The 25,146-nt window shown below is 40.0% G+C and overlaps 1 protein-coding gene across 2 annotated transcripts in view; it reads left to right on the top strand.

Annotated features, from left to right (window-relative positions):
* Nucleotides 1-25,146, top strand: part of vps13b (vacuolar protein sorting 13 homolog B) — a 313,875-nt gene that overhangs the window by 261,737 nt on the left and 26,992 nt on the right. For both annotated transcript variants that reach the window (XM_030749245.1, XM_030749244.1), the window contains exons 46-47: nt 4,614-4,775; nt 21,769-21,924. In XM_030749245.1, coding sequence (XP_030605105.1) covers nt 4,614-4,775; nt 21,769-21,924 — 318 coding nt within the window. The remainder of the gene's footprint in view (nt 1-4,613; nt 4,776-21,768; nt 21,925-25,146) is intronic.

The raw sequence follows: 25,146 nt of genomic DNA, 5'->3' as shown, positions 1-25,146 counted from the left end.
GAGTATCATGGATTGATGAAAATAAAAATTCAACTTAATTGTTAGTGATAGATTATTGGTATTGCTTTTGGTGCTTATGAGTACCGTGTCATTCTGAGGGTCCTAAAAGCAGAAGTTATCATTCAGTCTGTCTTTTTTTTTTTTTTAATACTTACAGCTAATGTTAAAAGCAAAACCATTAAAAATTTTCTTATGGGAAATTGTATAATGGCCATCTCTGGCCAACTTTTTGTCACTGAGGAAGTGGCTGTGACCAAAGGATTAGTGATATGATGACAATGTATTGCAGGATTATTTGTTAACTTATACATTTAAGTAGTTTGGTGCATTCAGACACTTACATTAACAAGGTATGTCCCCTGATGTTTGACTCTAACATTTGTATGCCATTATTTTATTTGGAGCCAGGGACTAGTCAGTCTGTAGAGGAAGTTCTAGAAAATACATGTACATTTAGAGAATATGCTGAAAGACTGCCCTTTGTCCCAGATGGAGTATCAACTAAACAAACTAACAACAAAGTGGGTTTCATGAGAAGGGTTTTGGTTGTATGCCAGTGGTAATAAAATTTGCAGGATGGAACTGCCTTTCTGTTTGGTGTAAACTCTGACTAAGTGTGTCTGTTCTTGGGCTTCTAGTGCTATGGTCCTCGTCATCTCTCGGTTCTCAGCTCTCAGCACTGCCTCTGGTAGCCAGGATATTTGTGTGTGAAGTGATGCCCATTAAAACATGGTAAAACTTGAGTGGTGTCACCTGCCAAGACTTCATCTGGCCCTAGTCCTCCACCCACTTGTCTATTCCACACGCACACTAACTCACACACACACACGCTGCCTTCCCTGACTTTGTATGTTCTATCATTGCTCTGCTCAGCTTAACTGTGCTGACTCATATACTGGCCTCTGGAGACATGAGGTACTCTCATAGTTTTACATGCATGCAGAAACTCACTGCCAGGTGAAAGAAATAATAGCTCATGTTTTTCTAGGAACAGCTATGTTTTTTTGCTTTCAGAAAATAAAATTAAGAAAGCTATATAGAAAACATAATATTAAATGATTGTTCTGCGTAGCAGGTTTAATGCCTTTGTTTTCACTCAGGGGCATCACTGACTCATCGAAAGCGCTTAACCAACTGTGTTAGGTTGTTGGTCATATTTGACCCTTGGCTTCATTATCGCATCATTTAACACACGCTAGTTAATGTTCCCTATTTCTGCTGGTTATTTTAGTCATAAATAAGACTTTAGAGCACTAGTCTTATTAAAATGAAAGGTCATATTGCAGCTTTACTGGAGCGTTATGTACATGTTGGTATCCGGGTTGGGCTTCGCCCAATATGCCAAGGATGATTACTTAGGTTATTAGTTGGTCGTATGATCTCAGGCACACCTCATTTGATACTGATTGTGTGAAAGCTATCTTGGCTCAATGACTTAAAACCCCAAACAGAGCTTCACAAATGTTGGCTTTAAAGATTGACTTACTCAAACGCAAACACTGCAAGCTGCATCTACATGTTCATTCTTATGGCACTGAGTCCTAAAATAATTAAGTTTGCTGTGCTGTCTTTATTGGTCTACACAGCAGCAGCCTTGTAACTTCTACAGAACCTTTTAACTACCTCCAGTCTTCACCACTTTGTTGAACACAAGGGAAAAACACTGTAATTATAAGGCAAATGTGCTGCATGTGGCTACAGTAGTTCTCAAGTAAGGGGTAGACAGAGGTCAAGTTCGAAAGGCAGATTTTTTAAAAAGAATTCTTGTCCTCTTCGTAAGAAGTGAAAACTTCCATGATAATGGACCATTTTTTTCCATTTTGGGGGTTTCCAATGAAACAAAATCTTAGTATTTGATGACAAAACCTTGTATGGGTGAAATTAAGCATCTGTCTGGAGAAATGCTGCACTGCAGGGAGAGATTATTTAAGATAACATATCTTTAATCTGATAGAAGCTCTTTTTCCAGACACACTCATGTCCATATTGTCCATGCATGGAAGAATATGATCCAAGCTAAACTGTAATCAGGAGTAGTCAGAAATATTAAGAGGCTCTGTCCTTCTGCAGCAGAAGGAGGTATCCTAATGTGTGTAATTGTTTCAGTGATTTTCATGTTTCCTTGTGTCAAGGCTGGCAGGCAGGCCTGCTGTGATGTGGCCTGCAGGGTTAGCATCGAAACACAGAGAAGATTCTTCAGCTACAATTGAAACCCCATAAACCAAGCATGGTCATAGGAGACCACCACAACCAGAACAGCTGGAGTACTTCCAGATGCATAGCAATCTGGGGCAGTATATGTTTGTGATTTTCACTCATTTAGCAATAGTCAGTAATAATACACAGTTCTAGTCATGGTAAATGAAGTGCTCTTGTTTCCGTAATAACATCACAAAGGTTTTCTGGCAGTCACAAGTACACATGCCTAATAGCGTCTCATTAATATCAACATGAATGTATATTATGGCTGTTGTAATGCACTGCATGTCCCCAAGCAAGGGGGCTCACTCCCCCCCCCCCCCCCCCCCCCTCAACTGAACCGCTGTACTTTCTGTTAACTCTAACCTTCAGTTGAGTCTTCACTGAGTTTTGTCTTAATATAAAAGAGGTAAAACGCATGAAACTAAGGTGTTCTAGGTTGTTGTTTTCTCTTTTTTTTGGTTGCTTGGAAGAAAACGTGATTTTTTTTTATTTCTTTCTTTTTATTTCTTTCTCTTCTCTTTGCACTCAGTAGTCCCATATGCCCCAAACCTCAGCACCTCACCACTCTAACCTCAGGCCCCATGCCCCTCCATTTTCAATTCTCAGTCCCCAGCCCCACTCTCAGACTTTGCTCTGCCCCTAACCCTCAGCCCCTAACTCCAGGGAAGTGGCTTTGGTGGAAAGCCACACAAAAGCCCGGTAGTATTTACACTCTCTGCTTTCTCACAGAACATTCACAGACTGTTATATGTAGAATTGAGACAACAACAGGAATTTTCCCCCTGTTCATTTTTTTCTCTTCTTCCCATATTTGAATGACTCTTCTTTTCTTTGTAGCCTGAAAGAAAAAGATTCAGAGATCATGTTACTGCTTCCTGGACTCTGGTCATGTGTAGAAAAATATATTGGTGATTTTAGAACTGATAAGTGTTTCATTACGTTTATTTTACAGGTTTTGTTATCACCTCAAAGGTGTCCTGTTTCATGAGTGTCTTTCTTAAGTGGGTGTCTTTATTTACAATCTGTTTTCCAGACATTTTACTGTACCTTGTTACTTATATGTAAGCCATTGTGCCATGCAGATCCGGGTTAGGCTCTCTGAAAGCCAAGTCATTGTATCTGGGTGGATTAGGGAAATGAGATACTTTGATACCTACTTGGACATTGTTTAAAAAGCTGTCTTGTGCTTTTTAACAAGAGATATGTGTTGACTGTTTAAATGCCTTTGTCTTAATATTTGTCCATTTAAAACTCCTAGACAGACAGCCAGCAAATATGATTACTAGAGGAAGCTTTTCTGATGTCTGTATCGCATTGCCTTGTGAATCCGAGCAGAAAGACGATACCTTGAAAGAGTGGGCTTAGCAATGGCATCTTAAGATGGCAGCAGGAAGTTTGTAAATCGCAGTGTCACATTCGAAAGGGAGCACAGATAGTGTTCCACTATAAAACTAGAAATGGATTTAAACCCACTGTTGCAGCTGTCCCATCTATATTTTGCTCTCTCTACCTCTCTCACACACACATCTATCATCAAGTGTTCTTTTAATGGTGTAAACTTTCCCATCCGTTTTCAATAGCATCAACAACCCCGGGACCCTGAACGTGCTTGGCAGTGAAACTCTTGAGATTTTACTGCCAGCCTCTTTTAACCATCAACCATCACCCCAACCCCCCCACTGCCATTTAAAAGTATACAGCAGGCTGGGGTCCCTCTTTGTTGGGATTGTTGAGTAGTTATTGAGAAGCTGTCTGAACTACGTTCATGTGCGTCAAGAGTCAAGGAGCAGAGTGCAGAAGAGATCCCATCAGAGCCTAAGAGCCTAAGAACCTTTGGAAAGAACTCATACCCTTGAACCCAAACACTCACGATTAAACTTACAGCCATACTTTGTGCTGTTTTCAAATTGTGTACTTGAATTCCTGAATGCAGGAGAAACACCCCACTCTCTATTAAACCATTGTTTTCAATAGCAGCAGTGAGCTCTCCCCTCTTGCATGCAAGATGACATATGAGTGGACAGCATCCCTGTATGACTCGCAAGGCTCTCTGTGAGGTTCTCTAACTGACTCGGTGCTGTAGGTGGGCCAGACTCCATCGTATTGCTTCCTCCTACAGACGCAATATAGGGATGAGACTTACTGACAGGAATGCCTCAGTGGCCCACTTAGTTCCCAAGACTTAAGAATTGGCAACATTTAGCTGTTCAAAAAGGATGTTAAAAAAATTAAGGGATTGGTAAAGTGATGGCCCTCTTGGAGATGTCAGGAGTTTTTTTTTTTTTTTTTTTGCTTTGTTATTGACAAACACTGTTTCTTTATGTCCTTCCTGTTCCTTCTCCTTCCTGTCTCCTTTCCATCTATTCACCCATGCTTCCACCTCTCCCGTTCATCTCTCTGTTTTCTCTCAGAATGGGAACCCAGAGGCTGAGGAGCTGCTCTACAGCCACTATGTGATCTGTAATGACACGCATGAGACACTGCGCTTTGGTCAGGTGGACACAGATGAGAACGTGCTTCTGGCCAGCTTCCATAGCCACCAGTACAGCTGGAGATCTCACAAATCCCCTCAGGTAGCGCACACACACACAAACAAACATACATAGCCTATACCTAGTGAAATATCTAATGGCCAACAGACTTGTTGTGGTTGAATTTGAATGGAGACATACACACATACATGGTCATACACATGAAGCTTTTGGACATCGGTGGAAATTATATCCAGAAAGACAGGAACACGTCATTAAGATATTTACCTTGGAGCACAGAGTGTTAACATACAGTGCAATTATGGAAACAATGAGCACACACACACACACACACACTATGAACCATATATAAATGGACACCTGAATACACACATACTGCATCCATACATCCAGTACATGTTTGTAAGAAATTCTGTGCAAATGTTTAAAGAGGTATGCACACACACATGCACATACACTAGACACATTATTGTGCAGCCACTATCTGTGTGTTTCTGTCAGCGTTCTCAGACAGTGCCCTGACAGCATTGTTAAAGAAGATTGATTATATTTAACCCTTTGTGGTTTTGAGGTTGAGTGGAGGGTGGGCTTGCGATCTGTGGCATATGTGTGTGTGTTTGCTGCACACATGTTTCAGGACCCCCATGTGTTCCACAGCGAGTGTGAGAAAGTCAAGCCTGAGAAAAGACATGGCCATAATTGCTCGCAGTAAGTCAGTAAGTCAAGTTGTATTAATCATCGACCATGGTTAATCTGTGCTCTTACCTCACTATTGCTTACAGACACACACACACCTACTCACACACACGCACACCGTGTGACTGGCAATCTGGCATATCAGCACAGTGAACACTACATTTAATTCATGCAGTGAGTCAAAAATGACCTCGGTATTTTCAAGGATATTTTGGATGAAGAATTGTCCAAATGGGCCAAGTATCATCATAGATGAAGAATGTGATTCCAAGATAGTTCTATCATGTGTTATTCCATCATGTGTTTGTGGTATATGAAATATGGGTTCTCAAGATGAACATGATTTGTGAAACTAGATAAATAAGAAATAGTGCAACTTTGCCAAAAACACTCAGCTAACTTTGAGCTTGATGATAAAAAGCTTGCCAATGTGTCCGCCTTAGCAAATTGTAGCAAACACTCCTAATTACATTTTGGGGTTATAATAATAGTGACACTGATAAGAAAAAGGGTTGTATTTCTTTAATGGTTACTTGGTCCTGGAAGTGTGTGTGTTTTTTTGGTTTTTTTTAGCTCTAATAAATTAGTTTCCAGGCTGAGTTGTAAGTGGATGTGCTGTTTTGCTAAAGTCCCATGATGCCGTGCAACTCTGACCATCACAAGCCATCATCATTTAGTTTTCCACTTTCTATCAGGCTGCTCACCAGTTCAACTCAAGATTTTCCTTGTGCCCCTGTCCTCTTGTCTGTGCATCCCAGAGATTTGACTCTGCCCAGTTTTATTGTCATTGTTTATATATACTCATCTTTTGCCATCTTACCCCCCCCCCCAATCCTCATCATTGAGGCAGAGCATATCACTTTGATTTAACTTTAAATAACCATGTTAAACATTAGTTCCTTTTTTTTGACATGCTTTCATCACCATGTCCTATTGCTGTAACCTTTCAAAGTGCGTCCATTAGCACTTTGCAGATTAGAAACCACAGTTCAATTAGCTCTCTCATACTGGTTATACTCTAATGCTATGCATAGTTTTCTGTGTCTCTTCTTGCCGTTCACCTTAAGGACCCACCAGACACAAGCCAAAATCCATCCCAGGCCTCACACCCTAAGCTATAGGTTAGCAAACATAACAGTACAACATTCCCTCATTGCTGGCTCATTCCTGATCTCTCTTTATTCCTGATGCCTTAACTCAGGGGTCGGCAACCCGCAGCTCCAGAGCCGCATGCGGCTCATTCAGGCTTAATCTGCGGCTCTGTGCGGCTCGCGGAAGTAAATTATAAGTATCCAATTGAAGTACATTTTATTTTTGTCAGTTTGGTTTTTGTTGTAGTTTTAAATTGGAACATTATTGTGATCTTGAAATCTTAAAATAAAATCATTTTATGTATTTATTTATTTATTTTAGTTTCTCAATATATGCGTCACTCGCGGTAGCCGCTACCGGCTTCCGCTAGTATTTGCGGCTCTCACTGTTTTGTTTTCCGTGGAAACCGGGTTCAAATGGCTCTTTCCATATTACAGGTTGCTGACCCCTGCCTTAACTCCATGAACTCTATGAGATCAGTATACCTGCACAGTGCCTGGCTCCCACACTGTGTTGGGGTCTCTCTTAGACATTGTGCGTTTCTCATTCCCAAAATGCACAATTAGTACTTGTTCCTTTCTTTTTCCCTGTAGTCAGTCCTCTGTTCTGATGTTCACCACCTTGCTGGCTAAGCTGGTTTCCTGGTTTGCTCTGGCACTGTCTCCCTGTCTTTTCTGTGTCTGGCTAGAAAACAACTTTCTCCTTTTGGTCGCCATCACACCTCAGTAGGTGTTGTCCTTGCAGTTGATTCTGGCACCCCTGAAGCTTTGGCACTTTCAGTTTTGTGACTACTGCCTTTCTATTTGGTCCATAGAGTTGCTTTTGTGTACCTTTCACTTTTCTTACTTTATCCATGGTTACATCTTTCTGTCAGTACTTCCGGTTTGATTCTGTTTAGTCTCTTAACTATAGCATGGCCCTCTCTTGCTTAGTTTTACAATCCAATGCATCAGCCCTCAGACTACTATCACAGTTTGTATGAATCTCTGTATGTATGCACACGCATACACTGAAGTCTCCCTACTCCATGTTTTAATGGCCAATATTGTCTTTTCTGGGAGGCCTGGCGCCTGTCGGTGAGGCAGGCCATCGACCTGTCCTCATGGTTTTGGTATGATGTGTGTCCCAGGTGACCTGTCCCCTAGGCAATCACACACTCACAAGCCAGAGCTACTAATTTGCTTTTGCAAAGTAATCTGTGCCTGTTTCTCTCTTGAGCTCCCCTGAGAACTCACTGGAGATGACATCATCTTGAAAAGAGCAGGATGGGAAGAAAAGAAAAAGATTGTGGAAGTGATGAAGGAGAAATGAAGAAAAGAATCAACTGGGAAATATGAGAACTTGAAAAAGAGAGTAGCATGGGGTTGTCAGGGGGGATATTGTACAGCCCTGCTTGAGAAAAACAAGGAGACATGGAAAAATGGAAGCAGGGGCAAAAGATGAGCCATGCTCTCAACACTCCTCTACAGTGGCAGCACTGCCAAAAACATGTCTGCTCACTATCTGTTCTGTTCCTCCCACCTTTCCCATTTCTCTTTTGCTACTCTGTCTGTTGATGATGCACAAGCAGCCCTATTTATCACAAGTACATTGCTGCACCTTAAGCCAATCCTGTCTCCAGTTCATATGTATAGAAAAACCAAGGATGGAATAAGACCATTTATATGAATAGACAGGCTGTTGTTTCAGCTTGAAATTAGACAGTGAGGCATATTTAAAGTCCTGCAATCTCCTGTATGTGACTTTGTATGTTCCTGTATGAAAAAATGAGTGCCTAATGTGTGTAATCTCGAGCTATCTAACCAGTGTACACTTCATATGATGTTGACATACCTTCGAATATCTCGCTTTTCTCCAAAGAAAACTAAAGTACCATGCTTTCACAGTGAAACATGAACCCAAGCTCAGGTCACACTCACTCTCACTACTCTGTTTCTCTCCCTTCCATTTTTTCTACCATCCTGTTTTTCCTGTCACTCATAACCATGAGACTTATTAAAAGGGTCGATTGAGGCAGTCACATCCTTAGAGCCTGCTCTCACCTAACATTTCATACCCATGTGTGCACACTCAAACTCACACATACACACTGTAATAAAATGTTTCCTAAGGCCTGGAGTCTGTCAGGCCTCTCAGTTTAGTCTCTGTCTTTCAAGTTCAGCATGCCTTCACACCCCAGCATTTACCAGGCAATGTTAAAATGTTTATAAACACATAATTTAACAAATTTGTATATATAGTCGGCAATTATGTTCTCTATGTCATATATGAGAGAAACATATAAAGGAATACATAAAATTAAATTAATACATCTGTTAAAAAACCTTCAAGATGATCATGCATATAACTACACATTCTTTCTGTAATTACGCACAGTTTATATTTCGCACAAACACACTTACCGTCCCCGCCCTGCTGTTTTTCAAGGCTCTGGCGTGTGGTGTGGATGGTTGAAATATCTGGCTGCTCGTTACAGGATGCAGCCTGGCTGATGGAAATCCCTGTGGTTAGTGTGGTTAGCAGGGAGAGGGGCGTAAAAAGCCCCCTGGATTTGAGAAGGACTTTTTAAGTGCCTACAAGGAATATTCCTGATCTGAATAAATTGTGATTTACTCCATGAGCAGGCTTCCACAGTAGAGTCTCTCTTTCTGAATGCGTGTCTTTACGTGTTGGTGCGTCTGTGCATTACTGTGATGTATAGTATTGGTCCATTTGTGAGTGTTTGTGTAGAAGTGTCAGTGTTGTATTGGTGTGCGTGTGTGTGGTTCCCAGGGGTAATGTGCTGAAGATAGCAGCCCAGGACTATTAGTTTGCGGTGAGATTGGCCGTGTTGTTGGAAGCAGGCATGACAAGGGTGGTATTTGGAATGAGAGTGTGTGTGAAAGAGAGACAGAGGAGAGTTAGAGAGCAATGTTACATCAGTTGAAGTTGTGTGTGAATATTTGTGTATGAGGAGTTGGGTTGTGTGTGAGTCCTGCTGCTCACTTGCCACAGTCTTGTACAAGTGTTTTCAACTTTCAGAAGGGTTCGTTGTTTACAGCTCATCATTCAAAAGAAATATATCTGGTCTTTTGCTGGTATCTATCCTGACTCAGTGATTAAGAAACACTGCCCTCAAGTGAAGTTGTTTAGTCCAAGATTGCCACTTTAACTGCAGTTGATTAGGCTGACCCTGTGGGTTATATTAGTTCCACTCATGTTAACCCACTGACTGTTTGAACAGTGAGAGGAAGCTTAAACAGAAGGGCCTGTTTTCCATGTTGATCCCTGAAGACTTTGCTCTTTGTTTATGCCCAGATCTGGGGTTGGTAATCTTTTTAAAGTGACTTGTATTTGTAACCATTACCTTACATCCTAAATTGGAGAAGAAAATAAAAAAGTTGGAGATAAATACTGAATTATGAGAAAAAGTTTGTACATTCAGGAACACTGAGTTACAAAAGAAGAGGTGATGCAACACAGTGGTAAGCGTATCCCTATAGAACTATAATAAAAGGTCCATTTTTAAAAAGACAGTGCAACTTTAATTTGTGAATTGGATTCTCACATTTTGTATGTCCACTTTTATTTGTGATGGCAGATTTGAACTTCCTCCCCAGAGTGTTTTAAACATTTGTGTGATTATTCCAGTCTGAAACCAGCATCATGTTGTAAAATTCCTCACTCACAGCCTTCCTCAGGCTGGAATTCATCCTTGTAAACAGTGTATTTGGACATGCAAATAGTTTTTCGTTCATCATTTAGAGTAGTAACTCACTGCCACCATCATGCCTCATGTCTTGCGTTTCACAGTCAGCTTTGCGCATACACTGCGGTAATCCTGGCCAAGTCCACACCAAACATGTTGGACACTGTGTGAGCCAAACACATGCACTTTCCCTGTTTATATATTTATTTATTGAAAGGATGTCTTAAAAAAAAAAAAAAAAAAGCAAATTGCACAATTGCACATTCAGTGATTTTTCAAGGTTAATTTATTACTATTTGTGTAGCACTTCCTCTACCTCCCAGTGCAGTATGTTTTGAACTTTGTGTTTAGTGGTTGTACACGCTGTTCATTTCATTAGCAATTTGACACATTTGCTGTTGCATTTTTCAAGGCAGCTTAACAAATATAGTTCTTTGGGGATTTACTTGTATCTAGATGCCATAAGGAATTACATGAACACTAATCACTACACCTAAATGTCAAAGGTGAGTGGTAATCTCATGTTCCCTGAATGTTTAAAAAGTTTCCTTCCAGACCACAAATCTTACACTTTACCTCCAAGCATCCTTTGCCTGTTCATTCCACCAGCAGTTCCTTCTACAGCTGGACCTCCAGTGTACAAGACTAATAATTCTCAAGGGTATATCAGTTTACTGTGCATATTAGCACCGTATGCTTCAGCATCCAGTAGGCCCATATACATATCTCCTCTAACCCATTCTTTCTTACTGCTTTTTAGGACAACCAATCATTTTTGTTTTCAAGAAATTGTTGCTTTTGTTAGTGTTTGTTTTAAGGAAATGTCACTGGAGGAATGAAACTTCCCCAGCAGTAATTTGTTGGGAGCAGGCTTGATTAGTGATTAAAGTGGTATGTCTCAAGAAGTTGGACCTCAGGACCCTGTTACATTGCACAGACAAAGAAAAATGTTTCAGCAACCAATTGTTGCCAGTAATTTTTGAAATCAGTTGCTTGAATATTCTGGGGAAAAATTATCAGCTTTCTGCAACCCACCTTTTGGTCTGTGTCCAACTTAAAAAAAAAAATATTACATTCATCAGCTCTACACCACAGCTGCCAAAGCCAAGATTTTCATGAGAAATAAAGTGAAGACAGTCTTCTCCTTCACCACATGCTTTTCCTTTTGTCTTTGTATATTTCATTCCTGTTCTACCTTCCAAATTCAGGCAAGCATTTAGAGGAGTCTGGTTTCACACTCTTACTGACACTCTTGGTTATTTTTTTATTATTCCATTGATGTAGATGTGTTGAGTCATTGGTCTGACATGACATTGTTTGTGTCTAGAGTGTATATTTGTATAATTCTACTGTGTACTGTGTAGTTTGTCCCTAAGGAAGCTCTTCCTCTGATATATAAATTATGATGTTAATGAGCACTATGCTGCTAGAATCTCATTTGTTTTTCTCTGTAAATCTTTTTTTAACATGCCAATGTGTTACACGTTTATAAATTTTATTTTCATTTTCTGTGTGAAATCATACATGAAATCCTGGGCCTTGAAGCTACAACAGAGGTTCTTAAGCAGTGGGTTGCAACCCATTTTGGGCAGCAAAACTGTTACCTAATGCTCTCCACATGACAAAAGTGTTGGTATGTTTTGATGAACTTGGGCCACATGGTGACCATAGCTGATGTCTTCTATATGGTATAAAGAGGGTATAAGACAGTAGAGGTTAAACAAAGATAATAGTAAAGAATATAAACTATTACAAATGTTGACGGAGTATCAAAAGCAAGTGGGTTTCAAATGTGCAACCCTGTGGTCTAAACTAAAATGCAATTTAATGCATTACAGAAGCATTAAATCCAAAAAATGAAATTGTCAAGAGAACAAACTTTTCTAAACAAAAATTTGAAATAGTATTGGATTAGTTCAACACACCAAAATAACCTCCTGCTCACGTCTGAGTCTATACCCCCATTCATTTTTCTTTCCATTGGGGAAACTTAAACTTGTGGTTACACTTCAAACCAGAACACTTTGAATGTGATACATTTACAGAATTAAGTTAGAAGATAGTTTTAGTATTTTTATAAACTGCTTGGTTGAGTGCAGTTGGAGGACAGACAGTAATGGTATAATGTGGCCTCCATGGTAGGAGGTCAACAGAATGAGCCGCAGTCACGAGACCAGCACCTAACTATTCTGAGTACACCACTCCAGACAGATTGGCTGTCCCGAAGGAGTTAAACTCAGTTAGCTTCTCTCTCTTTGCTTCATGCTGTCAAACCAGCCTTTTACTTGATTGAGACTATAGGGAGGTGCATGTGTAGACTGTGATTATTATGGTCCCTCTGGTGCTGCCCTGGGTTCAGCACCATGGACAGCAACCTAGTTCTTTATGGCTAGTCCCACAGGAGCATCACTGGGTTACATGGCTATTTTACCACAGTGGCCTCCATTACAGTTTCAGTTCACAGGATTCCCTGGGACCTGGAATTATAGAGTACTTCCACCATGATTAATGATGATGATTATGGAAAACTGTTATTTTCAAGAAACCAGTCTGAGATTATTTCAGATTTGTGATATGGCACATTATTTAGCTGGAAGCACCCATCCTGTCATAAAGGCATGATCAGCAACAATACCAATCAACAATACATCACATACCAATCTGTGGCATTTAAACTGGTACTAAAGGTCCAAAAGTGTGCTAAGAAAATATCCCCCACATCATTACACCATTAACAGCAGCCTAAACTGTTGATACAAGGCATGATAGATCCACGCTTTGATGTTGTTAGCTGCCAGGAGTGTTACCAGGTTTGATCTTCTGCTGCTGTAACAATTTAGATGTGCTCTTGTGCATACCTTGGTTGTACCAAGTGGCTATTTGAGTTGCTGTTGCTCTGCCCTCTAGCATTAACAGGGCATTTTCACCCAGGTAACTATGGCTCACTGGATATTTTCTCGGTTTTGGACAATTCTAAGCCCCAGAATTGGTTGTTTAGGAAAATCCCAGCAGACCAGCCCGTCTGGCACTAGCAACCATGCCGTGTTCAAAGTCACATAAATATCCTTTCCTCCTCACTCTGATGCTCAATTTGAACGGTCATCTTGAACATGTCTGCATGCCTAAATGTATTGAGTTGTTGCCACATGATTGGCTGATTAGATGTTTGCCCTAGTGAGCAGTTTTACCCAATAAAGTGGCCAGTGAGTGTTTGTACAGACTGAGGTTTATGTCCTGCTGAGGGGTCTTTAAACTCTGACTTCTACGTCCCAGTACTGTGTGGTTTTTATCCTATCCTCTCAGACAGTACTCCTTTTGTCAGGAGCAAGCACTTGCTGCGTCTGCATCTCCCGGACCCCTTGAGGCTATGCATGTCTAAGATGCCTTTGTAAAAAACAGAGGGAGAACTATTGAAGTATTTTAGTTAAGCATAAATCTCTTAATGTCCCCTCTGTCAACCACAGACCCACACAATGCCTTTTCTCTGAAGTTTCTTCTAGCTCTAAAACCGCTTCTTAGACTTGCAAATCTGAGCTTTGATGTTGTGCTGCTTTGCTTCTTTTGTCAGAAAGAGGGAGCCAAGGAGGAGAGAAGCGTTGCAGACAGCTTGTGAAGCCACCATAATTCCCTCATGTTACATGGGTTAGCCCTCACTGTCCTGGCATGGATGCTGTTGTGTCTTTCTCTGTCGTAATTCTCTTTTAATACATTTTTTTTTCTAAAGGACAAAGCAATATCCATTCTTTTGTTTTGTTGTCTGGATAGAAACCTGTTTCTCATTTTTTAGGTGGCCAGCTAGCTCCCTGGTCCAAAAGTAATTTCACAAGACAAGACAGGCCTCTGTTCCACATCCATCTTTTTTCATGTCTGTCTGTATAATATTAAATAAGATAGGCACTACAGAGACTTGTCGAGCTATTTTTAAACTTTGGTCATATGACATTGAATTCACATGATTTTAATCAACCATCTAAGACATACCACAGCTTCCTCAGGCCTTTTATAGAAACTTGTCTGCAAAGCTACTGGTGTTGATACCTCTACTCCACATGTCTCAAATCTCCTATTATAGTCTGAGAGACAGAATGAAGGAATGGTAATAATGGGGAGACAACCATTGACCACCGTAGCTTTGTCAGCCTGTCTGTGTAGCATCTAGGAATGCCGATTACATCTCCATTGCAGACAGAAACTTAATTTGTGTTGTGTGCACCCAAGCACATTCCTGTTGAGGACAATAGACGGATAGTGGTTACAGTGGCAAGAGTGAGTCATTCTGTCTGCAGGAGGACATGGGTCGTAGGGCATATGGTGTTTTTGTGTGTGTATGTTCATGTGTGTAACTCATAAAGAGAGAGATTTTATGTATCTTTCACTGTTTGTGTTTGTCATTGGTTCCTATGTTAGCCTTCACACCCACATTATCGAAGCAGATACTTGAGTGTTTGCCATGTGCAGTAGGTAATGACTGTATTTACCAGGAAGTTAACAGTCAGTTCTTTGGCTATGACTGTCAGATATTTTACTGTCTTTTACAGGAAACTTTGTTGCTAATGAGTTTCTCCTGGGAAAAGATTAAGCAATGAACTAGGCAGTAGACATTGCATCGTACCCATACGGGGAGTTGATGGTTTGATTGACTCATTAATTACAACTTACAGTTTAGGGAGCTGGGGTTGGTAATTCTCAGAAATTACAATTACTAAATGTGTTGGTCACATGTTTGGCTTCTGCGTCTAGTTTCCATGGTAATCTAATATCTGGGTGATGTGATTTCAAAACGTTTACATGGTACTGCTCTTGTATTGAGACCATGCAGGGTCTCAGTGATATTCTTTGTGGATTTTATGGTAAATGGACTAGTTCTTATATAGCGCTTTTCTACTCAGATATGAGCACTCAAAGCGCTTACACAACACGTTTTACATTTACCCATGCACACGCATTCATACAAGCACTTCCATGATTAATTAATTAAGCTAAGTGCTTTTAATTATTTAATTAAAAAAAAAAATTTTTACCTACTGAGCTACAGCCAGTAGGTAGAGCATCCTTCTGTCCACACTCTCTATTACTTATATATTAGTCATATTTTCAGCATATTTCACTTTTGAAAAACATATGTCAAAGCATCATTATTAAAGTTAGTTGGTGTGCAGTGACTATGAAGACCTGTCATTTTAAAACTTTTTGAAGTTTTTTAGTGTATTTGCCATCTGTGGTAAGGAACTAAAATTTACTTGAAGGCCCCTAAAAACTGCAGACAGATGCTTGCTAATGTTGCTCTATCCACCTGCTTCACTGTACACAGTGTGCTACGGTGGATGAAGATGTGATAGAAGTGCAGATTTTTATAGCCATTTTCATACATTATCCCCCATTTTCAGAGGTTCAAAATGAGTGGGATGAACTAACATAAAGGATTGGTTTTAATACTTTTGAAACTTGTTTGTAGTCAGTGACTGCCTGACGTCTAGAACCCACACAAATCACCCTTTGCTGTGTTTCCTCTCTTGCTCAAACAAGCCTTTACTGCAGCCATCTTCCATTGCTGCTTGTTTCTGGGTCTTTCTGCCTTCAGTTCTGTCTTCGGTAACTAAAATCTTTTTCCTACTGGACTGAGATCAGGAAATTGACTTGGCCATTGGAGAATATCCAATTTCCTTGCCTTGAGAAACTCTTGGGTTGCTTTTGCAGTTTTGGGTCATTATTCATTTGCACTGTGAAAAGCTGTCCGATCAGTTTTGCAGCATTTGACAAATCGAGCAGGGAGTATAGCCCTGTAAACTTCAGAATTCATCCTGCTCTGCTTCTCTTAGAAGTCGGATCATCCGTAAACACTAGTGTAACCAGTGGTTTGCACCTCCTCTGTATTTCCATTCATGAAGGTGTCTCTTGATTTTAGAATAGAATAGAATAGAATAGAATGCCTTTATTGTCATTATACAGGATGTACAATGAGATTGGAGGGCCACTCCTGTTCAGTGCCATGTAACAGAAAATCAAACTCTCTAAATGAAAATAAAAATATTATAAAAATAATATAATCTAGTATAATCAATATGATCAAGAGATAAAGACTTTAATAATGACAAGAGTGGTCTTGACTTGGTTAGATGCTGTAATGTTATTTAAGTTTCCTTAAATAAGGAAAGTTTTCTGTGGACTTTCAGGCCTTTTGGTGTTGCTGAGGTGGACAGGTGATTCATTCTTTTTAAGAATGTACCAGATTGTTGATTTGGTCACTCCTAAAGTTTTTCCTGTTTCTCTGATAGGTTGGTTTTGGTTTTTGTGGCTAATGATGGCCTCCCTTGTATGGACATCCCTTTGGACTTCATATTGAGAGTTCCAGTGAAAAGCTGCTAAACACAAGTTCAACACTTGGAATCAGCAATAAATCTTTTATGAGCTTAGGGGTGGCTGTAGCTCAGTAGGTAGAGCAGGTCACCTACTGATCGGAAGGTCAGCGGTTCGATTCCTGGCTACTCCAGGCTACATGCCAATGTATCCTTGGGCAAGATACTTAACCCCAAGTTGCTCTCCGATGCAACCATTGTGTGAATGTTAGATAATTAAAGCACTTAGTTAATATTGGAAGTGCTTGTATGAATGGGTGTGCATGGGTAAATGTCAAAAATGTGTTCTATAAGCGCTTTGAGTGCTCAATTGAGTAGAAAAGCGCTATATAAGAACTAGTCCATTTACCATTTATTACTTAATGGAAAAATGAGAGAACAGGCCTGCTTGTCAGTCAGTTGTCCAATTACTCTGAGCCTCTAAAAATGGGGCACTATGTATAAAACTGTCTGTAACTCTTCAATACTTAAAAGTACTTAAAAAAAAAAAAAAAAACTTGAATTAAAACTGAAAATCTACACTTCAGTCACAACTTAATTATTTGATTTAAAATGCACTGTGATGTTGTACAGAGCCAAAGTTACAAAAATAACATCATGTCCAAATAGTTTGGACCTCACCAGTGGTATGTGGTGACTTCTACAAGAAGGCAAGCAGAGACTGTGAGACTCCCCACCCTATTAAGTCTTTAACAAGACAAATTGGACCACTTTGACAGACTCTTTCCACCAAGTTATTTCTCTGAAAATATTGTTGGAGCCTGCACCTGTTCACCTTGTCTGTTTTATTAAACCACACATGTCAGGAGAACCGCTCTCCATCGTCAGTGCTTTCATTACTAACGTGGTAAATGTTTTATTAAGTTTCTGACATCACATGTTGGCTGAGGTGGTTACTTAGAGAAAACTCATCTGTTACTATGATAAATGAGAGTACTTGTTCTCTTGCTACTGCTAGCTGTTTCCACACAAACATGGTAACTGATTTCAGAATAGTGAAGGCACAGCCAACAACCACCTGCAAGCTGCTGGCTTCTCAGCTTGGCAAGCTCCAGCCATTGTTAACGGGATACTGATACGCCAATAAGAATTCCTATCCCATACAGGTTTCAGTGGCTCCGTTGTCTCAGCTTGGCAAGCTCCAGCCATTGTTAACGGGATACTGATACGCCAATAAGAATTCCTATCCCATACAGGTTTCAGTGGCTCCGTTGTCAAGCGGCATTAATTCTGCTTCCAGAGACAGTAGCAAACTGCAGCTACAAGATGGCAGTAATGTAAAGGATGGATGTGAACAGGTATGAGAGAAGCTTTATGACAACGCTCTCTGAGATGAAAGGAGAGGTTGAGTTACTTTGCTAGGTTTTAATTGAGGTCTGTTTTTAGATTTCACTAGACAAACACTCCAGGTTTACTTGCCCTGACGGAACGCCACTGGACCTCACTGTATATTTACTTTGGTTTTATGGAATCATGAATAGACTTAAACCCCAAAGTCAGTTTCAAGTCTTGAGCAGCAAAACAGAAAACAGGTCAGACATGGTCAGATTGTCACGCCCCAAAAATCTTCCACCAGGCCTGACTTTTTCAGGCCTCCCAAAAATAGTGAGAGGTTATTTTGAAGAAAAAAAAAATCCATAACAACCATGTTTGACCATATAACTCCGTTACAAGGAGCTGCTAAGCAGTATGATCAAAGCTGTCAGACCAAAAAACAGAGTTAATTCAGCTCAAGCAAGAGTGACTGAACCTATTTTCAGATCTGTCAGATGAGTCATCACCATGGAACTGAGTGGAATTATCTGTTGCTTAGTTATATTAGCATATTTGGACAAACATGTCACTCATCATTTTGCTATAACTGGGATATGCTGTCAAACCTAAAGACATGCAGTAAAGTCATTTCTAAACAATTCAAATAGGTAATTGATTATTTTAATGAGTGGAAAATATGTTTACTTAAAGTGTTTTATTGGTGTAAGTAAAATCCAAGGAATTTGGATGATTGCTTGTATTTTGGTCATGTTGAGGCTTGAAGCCAGAGTTATTATTGGAAAGCAAAAAAAAAAAAAAATTGCATGACTGTGGTTAAAACCTACTCACCATCAGTGAAACATAGCAGAATATGTAAAGTACAGTGCAGTCACAAAATAACAATAGCTTGTGTGCTTACATCCACATACTCTGTTCAATTATCCCCATAAAGATCACTGTTGTAGCAGAGTCTTCCAGTATGCTGGAGTGAAGTAGTGTCCATCATCAGCCATAATCACAATCTCCCCCTGGGGATTAAAGGGAAATGAAATGGAGTGAGATTGAGATTTCAATTTCACATTTCTTTCACACTCAATATCCATCTTGGGAAATTATCACAGCATAACAAATGGGTCCTTAGTTGTTTTTGGACAAAAAAATCTTCCACTCAGGGCCAGCTGCTGAGAGTGAGTGTAGGAGTTACTTTTAAAAAGATTTATTTGAAGATGAGATTCTTATTGAACTTATAAACTGAAGGCTGCAACCACTGATTTTTGTTTTTGTTAGGATAGTAGTAGAGTATGAGATTTTGCAGACTATGACAACTATGACAGTTTACCCTTTTATGTTTGCCATGTTTTCACTTTATTTCATATTTGACCTGCCTTGTCATTCTGCATTACAAGCAATTTTGGGGCTTTACTCTCAATTAAAGCCCTGGGGGGGTATGTCATTTTATTTTGTGAGGTCAGACATCTTCAAATTTTATAGCAGATATTATGGTTTCTCATGCCTGGGGTTGCCACATCACATACCAAAAAACTGTATAGAAGATGTCTGTATTTAGGGTCATCGCCATGTTTTATAATCATGATGTTCCCCTTTGATTTTGCCAACTACAGCATGTACAGCATTACAGTCCCATACAAAATGAAGTAAATCAAAATAATCTGGCCCATTTATTTGGTGACTAATTAAAGAACATTTTTTTTTTTGCCTTAGATTAAGCCTAACCTTTTTTTTTTCCTATGATGTTTCTATTGCTGAAGTTCTCCATTCAGTTGGACATTGTTGGTCTAAGGCCAGGCTTAATCCACGAGTATAAATCGACCACATATGGCTGGCTGTGTTGACAACAGTTGAATACGTCACAGAGAGGCAAAACAACCTCTTATTTTTCATTCTTTTTGTCCTACACGTCTGTTTCATCTGTGTCACTGCTGGGGGTGTTTTTGTTTTTTTTTCTCTTCTACTGCTTGAGTCAGAGCAGTGATGGATTAAAACAAGCGGCAGTGACTGTTTGAAGTCTGAGGAGAGATGTTATTATGACTTCTTCTTTAAAGGTCAAGTTGAGCCACAGGCATGATAAAGTGCACAGAGAAAGGGGAAGGGAGGGCTAGAGGAGGTAAAGGAGCGCAAAGTGTTGAAATCGCAAATCCATCCTCACAGATGGTGCTGACGCACAGCAGAGGTCTCCAGTGGTTCGCCACCACAAGATTTGGACCATTGTTGTCACCAATCTACTTTACACAGAATTTTAAATACTGGCTCCTAATACTTAGAAAACGAGGCTAGCATCAAAGTTGGATGCAAATTAAAAGGTTTTCATCTCATCAGTATGAAGTCATGGGAGCAGAATTGGCAGACGCTTTACACAATATTCTTGGCTGGGTGTCAGTATAAAATTGTGAATAATCGTGGTTTAGTAACATCGTTTTCCACCTAAAGGCTTAACCTTAACCCTCTGCGCATGAGTAAGTGCACCAAGTAGGAGATCTGAGAAATCTAACTCATTTCCACGCAGCTGATGGAGAAGAGGACAGATCTTGAAGAAAGTGAATTCAGGCTTTGATTAAGATTGTTATGGTAAAAAAATCTGTCTTCAAACAGTGAGAAAGGACTGCAGTGCAGAGAAGCATATAAGGTCTTAACCAGGGTCTCTCTGTGCTCTTTGACCTCAGGACTAATTTGTTTTTCTTTAAACAGATTGACTAAATGTTCAGCATGTTGAAGCAACTACCCAAAGTGTAAATGTTCAAAAATGAGTTTCAGTGTTTCAGTCTAGTTGCTACTCCTCTGGGAGATCATTGACCCTGTATCCTCCCCCTACTGCTTGGCCCCCCTGTCTTTCTTGATAGTCTCTTGACATGCTTTGTCTTTCTCACGTTTTCTCGCTTCCTGTCCAACTGTTGCGTTGAGTTTGATGTTGTGTTGGCAGCAGGGCTGACTCAGAGTTTTGGTACTGTGGAAAGTCAGAGCTCTGCTGCCTCAGGAAGGGGAGAAGGCTTTAGATCTCCCTCTATATTTATGATTCTGCTCCTGTATTATGACCAAAATTTCCTGACAAGAATCATATTGTTTGCAAAATGAGCTTCTTTGTCATCCAGCTTCGAGCAACTTCACATAAAAAAGTGGACAGATGGTCTGTGTATAACCTCACTGTAGCACAGGTGTGATGGGCATTTGGCCAGACCACTTGCTTTTTGTATTGAATGTTTGTGGATCTGAGTGGAGGCAGCATGTAGCGAATGCTGCATCATAATGCACTCCATGATGCATTCAGTAAACCAAGTCAACTTATTGTAATGTGTATTTTGTGTAATGGCGAAAGCAAAATGGCTGTGTTCGGTCTTTCCTGCATGCAGACGTTGTTGCCTTAATAATCCTGCCTCTTCACATATTTTTTTGCTCTGCTGCCATGTTGAGCCACACAGTTTAAAGAATTATGGGGAAAATGGTTGGGAAAATTGTCACCACTGTAAAGTTGTTTGACTGTCAAAAGAAAGGAAAGCATCTGTTTATTACTGTTGTCCTGGGCCTGTGTGTTTATACCAAGCCACACACATTGATGTGCTCCACGTTGAAGTGATGGATATGAAGCTGAAACGGTCGGGGGCAAAATATGTGCCTGTCATTTACATGTGTGGAGAAAAGAGTCTTCCACATTTAACCGCACAAGTACACACACACAAACAATCTGGTCACTACACACACAGCTATAATAATCTTCCACATCAGCTGTTTTCCACCAGCCAGTTTATTGTGTGCGACCTTCCATTTCTGCTTCCAGCAGCAGCAGGCCTGTTCAGCAACAGTAAACAGGAACTTTGTTGTTCTTTTCCCCCCCTACCAGAATTTCCCAAACAGAGTCCTGTTGTTTACTTGCCTTTTGATCGGGGTAAATAAAGGGCAAGAAGACTAACCTCTGATGTCTGCTAACTTCTGTCTCTGTTTTTGTGTGTATATTCTGCTCTGTGCTATCCTGCAGCTGCTGCACATCTGCATCGAGGGATGGGGGAACTGGCGCTGGTCAGAGGCCTTCAGTGTGGACAATGTAGGGACTCTACTTAGAACCATTCAGTACAAGGGACGCACCGCCTCACTCATCATCAAGGTCACGCAGCTCAGCGGTGTCCAGAAACAGGTACTGTCAGTTTTACTAATTACAGATTTACTGGTTTGTTTAATTGTATTGATCATATTTGTTTTAATTAAAAATCCTTGAATAAAAGCTTTGAGAAAAGAAAAAAAAGATACCATGAGAAATTTGCTCAGTTGTCATGTAGTTATTATGTTTGATATTTTCCGATGAAGGTCAAATTACAAAAAAGTTAAACATCTTACTTTTCTTGTAGTTGCATCAGAGTTAATCTGAGTAGATGTAGCCAAGTCTTTACAATTAGCTGTAGCGATAAAAGGAGAGATGGTGTACAGCATTACCAACCCCCAGATTTAATTTGTAAAAAATTCCAGGCATAAGACTCTTTATAATTGACAGGCAATGATTTATGGCCCAGATACACCACAGTAACAAAACAGGACCAGAGGTTTCAACATAATCAAGACTATAGGGATCCTGCAGATTATCTTGCTGCTAACCTGTTAAACATTTACACTGAAAGCAGGAACATGTTTGCTGCATTATGCCTGTTGATTTCTTCTATGTGACACAAAGCCTGGCCTTTTTCCCAGCGCTTATTTCAGGATGAGTGCTTTTTAATCTCACCCCCCCACCCCCCTTTTGTATGTTATGATTTAGTAGTTGCTTAGCTAACAACAGACTGTCTTTGTCAGTTTTTGTGATCTGTTTTATAGCAATAAAACAAAAGCTTATGAACTTCAAGCCATCCAAAAACACAATGTGTCCCATCAATCCACACAGAAGATCACAGCAAATCATAAACCAGCATAAACCAAATACATACACTAACTGTCTTTTTTTGCACTAAGAAAAGGAATGAATCATGTTGGAATTTTTCCACAAATAAAAAGCAGAGTTGCTGTATTCCTGAAAATGCAGAGATGCCATCAGATTGTAGCTGTGACACTTTGTTATGTAAACAGTGTCAAGTGTCACACACATCTCCCACTCATCCTCCAGACAAAACAGACTCAGCTTCTCACATTCCTTCTACCATCTGTCCCAAACTTTGATTACATCTTGTTTCCATTGAATTCAGTGATAGAGTATGAGCATTGGTCATATCCAATTCACAACAAAAAGTCTCAGAATAGGAGAGCAGCTGCCACTAGAGAGAAATGCATGAGTATACCTCAGTCTGTGTTTTCTTTTGGGAGGAGTGGGGTTCAACATCATGTTGTCCTCTCCCTCTCTTCTGCTTCTCTATGGCCTTTTATTGTAACAACCTCTCTATTGTTCATATTGGCACCAAGTTTAAAAAGTAAAGTTTATATAAGTCTCTGTCATACAGCGCCATAAGCACATGCATCTGTATATGCATATATTCTTTAATTGCATGGGCACACAAATTAGTAACACATGTACATTAGGCCTGCTACTGATAATTACTGTCAGGATCACATAATCATTGATTATTTTTTGATGAGTGATTCATCAGTAACATGAAAACAGTGAGTGAAGATTCACATTGATTCCATTACTTTAAATGTAAGAGAGAGTAAGAGAGGTACATCAAATATCACAATCCTTCTTCTTCTTCTCTCTAAAACCAGCTTTCTCTCATTTTTGGTGTGTGTGTTTTTCAGCTAGCTGCTGACATGATTGTGTGTCTGTTCATTCAGATGAAAAAAGGACTCTATGCAGTCCTGTGAAAAACTAAGTACACCCTTACAGCTTCCATAGGAATCAAGAGGGGAAGAAGCAGCTATGTTCTGCTAATCAAATGCTCTTGAATAACCTGATCATCAACATGTACAGTATGACCACCAGGCCTGGAGTATTCAGGTGTGTGTTAACACAATGCAACAATCTTCCCAGGAGTGGATGGCCCAGTGAATTCACCCCAAGGTCAGACAATTCAATGTTCAGGGAAACTGATTTAAAAAAAAAAAAAACATGAGCTACACCTCAGACTCTACAGGCCTCAGTTAGCATGTTAAATATTCATGACAGTACAATTAGAAAAAGACTGAACAAGTATGGCTTTTTTGGAAGGGTTGCCAGGAGAAAGCCTTCTCTCTCTAAAAGGATAAAGTCAGCACAGCACATTTGCAGAGTTACATCTGAACAACCCACAAGACTTCTGGAACAATTCTCTTTTAACTTTGGCCATAATCCATAGCACCCATTTTGGTGAAAATCAAACACAACTTATCAGCACAAACGTCTCATACACACTGTAAAGTACGGTGATGGCGTTACTAAAGTATTCTAGAGTCACAACCATCCATGTGCTAAAGCTTGGCCCAAATTGGGTCATGCAACAGGACAGTGATCCCAAGCACAGCAGCAAATCTAAATCAGAATGGCTGATAGAGAAAAGAATCAAGGTGCTGCAATGACCCCGTCAAAGTCCAAACCTCAACCTGACTGAAATGCTGTGGTAGGATCCTAAGAGAGTTGTGCATAAACAAATGCCCGCAAACCTCAATGAACTGAAGTAACATTGTAAAGAAAAATGGGCCAAAATTCCTCCACAGAAATTTGAGAGATGGGTTGAGTCATACAAAAAAACATTACTTCAAGTTATTGCTGCTATAGATGGTTCTACAAGCTACTGAATCATGGAGTGTACTTAGTTTTTCACAGAACTCTGCAGATTCCTGTGAAATTTGCTTTTTCACATGACTGTATAAATGAATGTAAAGCAAAAAAGGAGGGTTGGAAAGATTTTCCTTTTTTTTAAATTAAGAGTCGAGATTGTTTTCTCCAAGATTAGCATTCGCCAACACAGCCATGCACGTACATGCAAATACATAAACATGCACAGAAAATATTGGAAACAATCAGTTCTAAGCACAATTTGATGTTCCACACACAGGTGAGAGCTGACTGGTTGCTCTGTGTGTGTGTGTGTGTGTGTGTGTGTGTGTGTGTGTGTGTGTGTGTGTGTGTGTGTGTGTGTGTGTGTACGTACATGTACGTGTACACATATGTGATTACGTTCCACTCACTTTCCATTCATAAAATGCAAATTAAAGTCCAAACGCAGTGATTTATCATTTAAACCAGGGGAGTCCAAACTTGCGGCCCATGGGCCGCTTCCAGCCCCGCCCACTTCCAGTCCGCAAATTGATGTCAAAAATAACATACAATTTGGCCCTTTAAGTTACTTTTTTAACATTTCGCCTTCCCCTCCAATTAAGAGGGTTAAGCAAGTTTGGACACCCCTGATTTAAACCAAAAATACTGCAAGAAAACATCAACTGTTGAAACTGAGAAATC

The sequence above is a fragment of the Archocentrus centrarchus genome, chromosome 16, assembly GCF_007364275.1.
Source record: "Archocentrus centrarchus isolate MPI-CPG fArcCen1 chromosome 16, fArcCen1, whole genome shotgun sequence".
Taxonomy (NCBI): Eukaryota; Metazoa; Chordata; class Actinopteri; order Cichliformes; family Cichlidae; genus Archocentrus; species Archocentrus centrarchus.
Note: the sequence above shows the minus strand (reverse complement) of the source record. Positions and strands in the feature narration are given on the sequence as shown.